General features: G+C 46.6%; 1 protein-coding gene across 1 annotated transcript; it reads right to left on the reverse strand.

The window, feature by feature from the left end:
* Positions 1 to 5,007: 5,007 nt before the first annotated feature.
* Positions 5,008 to 8,887, reverse strand: LOC125511402 (uncharacterized). Its single transcript, XM_087524789.1, has 7 exons — positions 8,399 to 8,887; positions 7,821 to 8,256; positions 7,620 to 7,712; positions 6,820 to 7,374; positions 5,663 to 5,814; positions 5,431 to 5,506; positions 5,008 to 5,341 (listed from the first exon to the last, which is right to left on the reverse strand). The coding sequence occupies exons 1-2, from the start codon at positions 8,885 to 8,887 to the stop codon at positions 8,188 to 8,190; spliced, it is 558 nt and encodes a 185-aa protein (XP_087380915.1). The 3' UTR covers positions 5,008 to 5,341; positions 5,431 to 5,506; positions 5,663 to 5,814; positions 6,820 to 7,374; positions 7,620 to 7,712; positions 7,821 to 8,187.
* Between the last annotated feature and the right edge of the window lie 305 nt (positions 8,888 to 9,192).

Below are 9,192 nucleotides of genomic sequence, written 5' to 3' on the forward strand. Positions count from 1 at the left end.
ACCGAAAAAATGGGCGGCGGCGGCGATGAAGGAGGCAGGCGAGGGTTTGCTGTTGGATGGGAGATGATGTCCAATGTGCCACCGACTAGCGAGCCGGGGGAGGAGTAGGGGGACGCGCGTCCGTCCTTTGTCCGCGCTAACGCAAATCCGGCTCAAAAATGGATCGGAAATGGGTCGGTGAGCGAACGAAAAGAGGACGCGCGTCCGTTTGGGTCGACGCGTTGGGCCGACTTTTCTTTCCGCACCGACTCAAACGGACACGCTCGGACGAAATGGGTCGCCGCGTTGGAGTTGCTCTAAAACGTCTTATATTAATTTTAGAGGTACCAACTTGCAGTGTACATTTATTTATATGTACTCGTGTATAGTATCCCTTCCGTCCCATAATGTAAGACGTTTTTGACACTATACTAAAGTTAAAAAAACGTCTTACATTATGAAATGGAGGGAGTACCGTTCAACCCGACCGCCATTGCTATCTTTGTACCTTTGCGGTCTTGGCCCCCGTCCGCTTCTTCGCTTGGCTTGGCCGAGGCGGATGCTCCTCTCCTCTGGTAGGACAAAACACTACGCCATGATTCGAGGGGCCGGACACACGTACATGGAGCCATGCATCATAGTGGTAATTAATAAACAACATAGTAAGCGGAGATACCGCTAGCATAGCATGCACTAATGATTGTCCTTAATGACACTATAGGTCCTGTTTGGATACTCTACACAGTTAGAGTTAGAGTTATTTTCTAACTCACTCTAACTCAAATAAGCACCTCTTCACCAGAATAATTAGGTTAGATGAAACTAATCCATTCTAACCCTCCTTGTTTGGATACTTTTGGGTTATTTGAGCCTCCAACTAACCCAAACTAGCTCTAACCCCATGATCCAAACAGGGCCTATATATAGCACGGCCAAATGATGAAAGTGTCCGGGATCGAGCTCGATCGATAACAAGAGCTGCCAGCGACCTCCCTAGATTGATAACAGTAGCATACTTCCTCATTTCCGGTTTATAGGGCGTATCTCAAAATTTTAGTTTTTCCATTTTATAAGGCTTAATTTGGTTGTTTCCCATCACATGTTCAGACTTCAAGGTGCATTAAATCATTGCATGCAAGTATTAAGAGAAAACTGACCAATGCATGCACTTTATGCATGCATGCATTGCAATTAATGCATTCGTAAACATAATTTTTTGAGGAAAATAAGAGCATTAATTGGGTGCTTTTGCAAACTACAAAAAATATTCCACCACCCATCATCTACCTTGATTGTTGAGATTTTTGAATTGAGCCTTAGGCTGGTTGTAATGGGGAGTATCATATACCAGTATCATGCATATGATACTAGTGTGTGATACTACCTCCGTAATGCATAGTATCATAAGTTAGTATCTTAGATTGTCTTATTAATTGTCATGCATGACACAAACTAGTGGAGCATTTAATATGATACGGTATCATGATATGATACTACATCCTCTCTTTCCTTATTTAATTGTGTGCCACATCATTCAAAACGTCTAATTGGTGTGCATGATACTACTTATAATACTTCCACTACAACCAGCTTTATAAATCGGAAAGGAGGGAGTACTTAAAAGTGAAGTACTTCAGTAGTGTCGAGCTAATGATAGCGTGAGAAAGGTGTACAAGGCCGGAGGAAACTAACCGGAGATGGTGCGGTGTACAGTCAGTGACAGTGATCTGGTGGTAGTAGTAATGATTTGCTCAGGGGCTCCGGCCGAAGCCATGACGCGCGGTGCAGGTGCGCCTTTGGAGGTTTCAGGGTCGGCTCATCGCTGAAACACTGGACTGAACCAGTCGGTGGAAAGCCGGGAGTGAGCGTTAACTTCGGGGTTGTTTGGATTATGACTATGTTTATCATATATCATCATATTATTTTTGCTATATTTGTCTAACTTGAGTTGCTTAAATTATTAGTCATATTTTGGCTTGCTTAAAAAAATCTTGCCACACTTTTTATGTCTATGACATATGGAGTTCACTTTTCATAAAAAAATTATTGCCTTAGGTGTGGCTAGAACTAAACACTCACCTAATTTAATCAAATTTGCCTAAGGTGAGCTGTGACAAAGACCCTGTTTGTTTCAGCTTCGCTTGGATTTTAATCACCTGTGGATTTGCTTTAGTGTCGAAGCTGATTCTGGGAATAGCTTCGCCACCGAAGTACACTTTGAGATGCTTCAAGAAATTGCACTAAAAATGATCCAAATCTAGATTCAGCTTCACTCGCAAAGTTGAGTCCAAATAGCTGTTTATTTTGAATTCCAGATTCGGTTTCACTGCCAAAGCTGAATCTGGTCCTAGAATTCGAAACAAACAAGGTTAAAGTGTGGCAAGATGTGGCTAGCAGCCCCCACTCACTGCGCGCAGCGCGCATTGACGCCTCCTTGTAGATGACCGTGGTCGACGCACGACACCAGGCGTGGGGTCAGGAGGACAAGCAGGACGACAGCGACGGCAGGGAATGCCGCCGACGCTCATCTGGCCGTGCTCTGGAGGTCTTCCTCCCTCCCTCTCTCTCTCTCTCTCTCTCTCTGGCCTTGGTGGTGCGTCGGAGGCAGAGCTCCGCTCCTTACTCCATCACCCATTGTTTTGGCGCTTTGGTCCGGCGGCGGTGGTGGTGGTGTGTATGCGCTTGCGAGTTGCGGCCTGATGTGCTGCTTGCTTCTCTTCTCTCTCTTCGCATGTCAGGTGGGCTCTCTTGTTTTGTGTTGATTTATTTCTGGCGTCCGTTTCAGCTGATGATGGTGAGTAAATTGCAAAAAACACTATAATTGAGGACCCTAATTCAGAAAACCACCACCATTCAGTTTTTTTTCAAAAACCCACCACCATTGTGCTGACAGTTTGCAAAAAACGCTGATCTGACTATTAGAGATGTTTGACCCAAAAAAACTGACAGCTGGCTCCCCATATATGATGACGTGGCATGAAAACAACTCACGACGTTTGACTCAAATATTAGGCCAGCATAGGGCCCACCCGTCATTCTCACTCCCACTCCTCTTCCTTCTCTGGTCAACACCAACGCAAGTGCATGAACGCACCGGTGCCCTCGCCGTCGTCGTCCCAGCCACGGGTGCTTGCCAGGAGACTCAGGAGAGCGGGAGAAGGGGAAGGCGGAGCTCACCAGGAGCTTGTAGTCGACGCGGGGGTAGCAGGGGAGCTCGAGTCTCCGATGGCTTGGCGCGCGGCAGCTGCTGCCCCCTGCCGGAGCAGGGCGATGACGGGAGGTAGTAGGAGGTACTGGGGCTCGTCGTGAAGATGCCCTGCGGCACCGAGGCGTTGATGCAAATCATCTGGGGGAGACGGCGAGGTCTGGCGCTCGACCTCCCGACCAAACCGAGCTCCGCCTCGCCGAGCGGGCCGGGGAGCGGGCGTGCTGGAGCTCTGCCTCCTCGGAGCGGGATGGGGCACGACACGCAGGAGCTCGGTCTCGCCGGAGCGGTCAGGTACGCGGGGTCGCTGGAGCTCGGCCTCGCCGGATTAGGCGGCGTCGGCGTCGGCCAGATTTTGCGCTGCACAGCACAGAGCGGAGGATGGCGCGGCGGGCCAAGCAGGTGGTGGCGTTCCGGGGCGGCGGCTTATGCGGAGGAGAGCGGCCGACGGGTAGGGGCGCGCCGGGGCGGCGGCTTATGCGGAGGAGGGCGGCCGACGGGTAGGGGCGCGCCGGGGAGTAGGGTGGCCGACGGGATGCACCGGGCATCCACTCTAGCACGCCCGCTACCTGTTTGGCAAAATGCCAGGAGGCAGAGGACGGGGTTGACTGGTCGCTTAACGTCCGTCTGTTTCATCCATTTACCCCTGCCACGTGACATCTGACAGCGGGATCTACCTGTCAGGTTTTCACTTAAACTTTTTTAATCGACCGATCAGCGTTTTTTGCAAACTGTCAGCGCAATGATGGTGGGTTTTTGAAAAAAACTGATGGTGGTTTTCTGAATTAGGGTCCTCAATTGTGGTGGTTTTTTGCAATTTACTCGATGATGGTAGTGTAGCGTAGTTAATGGAGTGGTATAGAGAAGCACACAGTTTGGGTGAGCAGGACGCAAATATGTTTGTTTGTGTGCACTGTCCACAGATGGTGATCTTAAGAACAACTCTAGCAAATCCCTCAAAACGCTCACTGCTTCGGATACGGGCCGTAAACCTCCGCGAAAGATCAGACACTGTAAACAAAACTGTAAATTTGAAATCAAGACTTAGGTGAAATAGAACTTGTTCATAGTGATCAGCATACATAGTATATACATAGTTCATACTAGGAAAATGGCCCGTGCGTTGCAACGGGAATACAATCGTCCCTTGATTGATACCTTTTTTTTGCCTTACCAGGGATCCATCCTAGCCCCGCAATGAAGCCTGACTGTTCCCGCAAAAAAAAAATGAAGCCTGACTGTCACCATGATGATAGGGCATGACAGTCTGTCTCGAGAAGGTCCTCGGAATCGGATAGACCTAATGCGACCATGGCCTCCTACTACACATCTGCCCAACATCCTTGCCAAGGCCCAGATGACGCGCATCCTCCCTTGTTGTGTTAGTCGAGGCCGGCGGCCGGCCAATGGCACCGTCATTGCGTGTGCGTTGCTATAGAAAAAAAATGTGTCTAAAGTTTTTATCTTGCTGACTATATCTAAAGGGGAGATTCAAAAGAGAACGATGTGGCTCACGTACCCAGGTCATTGTATCTGAAGTTTCTATTTATTCGGGATGGCGCAGGAACACATTCACTAACGAAAGTATAATCTAATTAGTAGCAAGGCACTCGGTATCATCAGTTTGCGTTTTTCTCCAAGTAGCATAGAAACACATCCCATAACCATAATATAATACAGGACGGAGGGAGTATGTTGTAATCAATAGCAAGCAATTAGTTTGGTTACTATCAATTCTCTATGTTGTTCTTACCTTATACAACATGACCTTTTTTCAGAAAATGATACTTGGGAAATCTCATAAAGCTTCTAGATTGCAGCCATTGAACCGATCAACCGAAGGGCTTATGTAAGTTATTACTGTAAAATAAGTCTCAGTCCTGAGAAGAATTCACTTTGAACACATTTCTCTGAGACGGATAGAACAATCCTTGACAACCTATGCCAGTAAGGAAAAATTACTGTATTGAAAAGACCACTCATGCTCCTTCCTCTCACGTTAACTTCAGGCCTCTAACAATCACCGATCTTTGACTAATCATTCTGAAGTAATACAGCTTTAACTTAAAACATGAAGAGCAATGGTGTTGTCGCTGCTGAACATGACATCTCCCGCTGTTTTGTGTTTTTCCAGTCTACTTGTGCCCACTTCTTCCTCTAAATAAAAATTTGTCAGTGTGGCTCTCTGTATGTCTAATAAAATGCAGCCAATAACTACACGTGTCGGTAATTAATCATGATGTTACCTAAAAAAAGTAGTTAGTCCATTAAATCTCCACCGTGTGTGTCAAATTGCTGAACATGACGCCTGTCCATCTGTACCTACAAAATAGCTAGAACATCGGTCAGTGAAATTTAACGAAGATGGTGACGAGCTTCCTAGACTTGAGCTGCTGGGAGATCCCACAGCTAGAGCTCAACGACTCCAGCAAGTCACTATTCCGGAATGTGATTGCGTTCGAGCGGACGTACACGTACCTGAATACTATCTTTTATGATTCTGAATCTTCACAGGAGAGGATTAATGACATACAAACAATTTGCCTTAATTCTTGAAGACAATGTTAATCGGATTCTCATATTGAGGAACCATCTTCAGGTACATTTTCTTCACAATCTGCTTGATACACCTATATTGATAAAGTGTGACCATCAGCTACATTCACCTCAACATAACTGAGAAGAGAAATATTTTTATGACGGAGAAGAAAATAATGATTGATAGAAACCTATCCAACCATGAATAGCTCAGATTAGCTATTTATAATTTATATATACTACAGTCAAAAATCATAATTTGATCAAAACATAACTTCATCCAAGATTATGTCGCAGTGGATTGCTATAAGTCCACCAACGAATTTCGGATTTAGGACCAAACTTTCTGCCAGAAGTCAGCCACAATACTGTGCACCAATTTATGCCAACAATGTGTGTGTGTGTGTACAACATTGATAGATTAATCTTAAGAAATAATCTACTGCTAGGTGTATGTAGTTTATACCCAGAAAGCTATGAAACCTACAGGACACAGCAAATGCTGGAGAAAATGAAGAGCGATGAAATTCTAACAGTTTGCAAACATCCGCAATAGGTCCTTAGTCAACATGAACTTAGTAATTCTACAATTACAAAAATGCAGGATAGTCTGCTGCAGCCAGAATAGTAAAAGGAACTTGGATTATTCATGTAATGAATCTTCTAGAAATTGGCTGCAAGAGACACAATCACCAAACAACAGTTTAACAAGAATTATTTCTGTGCAAGTCTAAAGATATATTTAATGGCTCTTACACAGTTAACTTGGTCTTCTAGAAATTGGCTGCAAGAGACACAATCACCAAACAACAGTTTAACAAGAATTACTTCTGTGCAAGTCTAAAGATATATTTAATGGCTCTTACACAGTTAACTTGGTTGCACAGATAATTACATAGTAGACTATATATGTTGAAGAAACCATGAGCATCGAGATGGCATATAAATTCTTATGTTATGGCATCGCTGGTCATCAGTGCTCATTAGGCTCTATACTTATCAAGTCAATGCACAGGAAGAAAAATCAAAAGCATAGCCATGCATTCGCACCATATTTCTAGACCAGATGAAAAGAGGAAAGCATGCTTGTTACCTACATGAAATCTGATTTTGGCGGCACAGATGCGCAGAGTGGTGGCCAATGTTGCTACAGCCGGGGATCAGGGAACTCACCCACCTCTGACTCTCGCATGGCAGCATGGGAAATTACCCTTTTCTTTCAACTAATCTCATCTGAAAACTTCCATGGTTCCATGAACCTCCTCATCTCCCTGCTTGAGGCCTTCTCCTCTCAGATCCAGACGAAACGCCAAGCGGAACAGACGGCCACCAGAGGAAACATAGTATCGCACGGATAGACAGGTCCATGTGGAGCTTGATCTAGAGCTTGACAGCGGTAGGGAATTGGAGTCCGGCAGGCAGCCTTGGTACGGTGATCTGCTCGACCAGGACGACACCGTCCGGCCGCACGGGCACACCTCCGTCCAGCCTTGGTAACTGTCCAATGTAGCGCACTGCTGCTCACCGAAGAGATGAGCCTAGAACCACCATGAACCTCCTCGTGTCCCCATTTGCCTCTTCACCAGTCCAGGGGCTACCTCCTCCAATGCTCAAGATTTAGTTTATTAAGTACCAAAATCAAAAGATTGATCCTGCACGGATGAAGGCTTCAGAAGACCAACATGGTAGCGAGCATATTAGAACTGAATATAAAATTACAGCATGCACATGTTGCATTGATATGCATAATTAGAATTTTACAGGGCCAGAAAAATGACACTGTAGTTCACTGATGCGGTTAGAGGTTTGTGCATCCAACCATCCAAGTATAAATGTAGATCCTACCTCTAATATCAGTTTCACTCAGTCAGGAAAGTGTGCTGAATGTTATTCTTACCTCTCTAAATGAACAAGAAGTCCTTCTGTTCCTTGAAAGAGATCATCAATGGATGAGATAGATAAGCATATAAGGCCTCATGATTGCTCTTGCCTAAATGAGGCATAATATTAGAAAAATATATAACACCTCATTTGGCATCAGAGATTTATAAAGTACTTGATCAAGTAAGATCATAGAAAGCAACAGTTGAGCATGTACCTTGTCACGGATCTTCATACTCATAGGTGGAATGTGTGATATGAAGATTGTATGGTAGTTCCTGGTTGTTGATATATAATCTGCACCCCGATCAAGCATTGGAATGAACAGTTTTGAGCATAATCAAAGCACGTCATACAACTGTATGCCATTAGAACTCAGTTCCAAATTCATACAACTGAAAAGAAGATAGATACTACTTTATATATCGTTTTTGTCAAGCCAATATTGCCATGGTCATGAAGCACTGGATTCTAGATAAGTGTAAATTTAGAGAGTGAGGTGATGCCGCCGTCTGCCTTCCGGAGCTCCCTGCCTTCGATCTCGTGCACGCCTCCCAGGACCGCGTTGGTATCGACCTCGCACCTCAATCTGGATGTCCTCCTCCATCTCGAGCACCTCTTCCCTGTGGATCCGGTTGTGGCCAATGTACAGACTAATTCCCAAACAAAACATTCATTAAGTAAGCATTGTATCTTTTTCATCTATAGTTCAATTTTCAACCCGATAGAGTTTTGGAGCCCCCAAACCGAGCAGGCATACAGAATGAAGGAAATAAGCAAGTGAAGGAAGCAGACCTTGCCGTGCGGGTGGGCGGGGAGCCGCGTAAGGTGCCCCACGGCGCCAGCAGCAAGCACGGCCCACGCGCCATCCTCTATGCCGCAAGCAAAGCTCCCCGCCGCGGCCACCGCATGGACGAGCGCGGCCGGTGACGCGCCGGGCTTGGCTAGCACCGCGACGACCACCGGCACGGCGCCCAGGCCCGCCTCCTCCTCCTCCTCCCGGTCAGCCTCGGCCCGCGTCCTCCTCCTCCCCTTCCCCGCGTCCTCCTCCTCCCCTTCCCCGCGTCCTCCTCCTCCTCCCGGTCCGCCCAGGCCCGCGTCCTCCTCCTCCTCTTGGTCCGCCGACGCCGCCGGGGCCCCCGGCCGCCAACCTGGCCGCGAGCTCCTCCGGATCGACCGCCGCGTGGGGTGGGGCTCCTGGTGGCTGGGATCGGGAGGCGAGGGAGAGAGAGGAGAGCCCGTTCTCGCGTGGGTTTCTGATTTTTTTAACTTAAAAAGGACCATGGGTTGAATACCGTAAACTGTAGGGATTTATTTGCAAAATGGCTGAACAAAACGTTTTCTCACTTAAGAAAGGACTGCGGGTTGAATACTAAAAAACTCAGGGACTTTTCTGCAAGACTGCCGCGACGTACGACCAAAAGCAATCGGTGGTTTATTAGTAGGTAGAGACATATACTATAAATTACACTAATTAGATGATGATAGATGAGGATAGGCGATGGCCACCGTAACCCTAAAAGCCAAAATTAGGCTCACCGGAGCCATCCGGGTTTCGTGGCAACGCTGCGGCAGCGGGGATCTTCAGT

Source organism: Triticum urartu, chromosome 5A, assembly GCF_056163025.1.
Source record: "Triticum urartu cultivar PI428250 chromosome 5A, HENAU_Tu73, whole genome shotgun sequence".
NCBI classification, from domain to species: domain Eukaryota; kingdom Viridiplantae; phylum Streptophyta; class Magnoliopsida; order Poales; family Poaceae; genus Triticum; species Triticum urartu.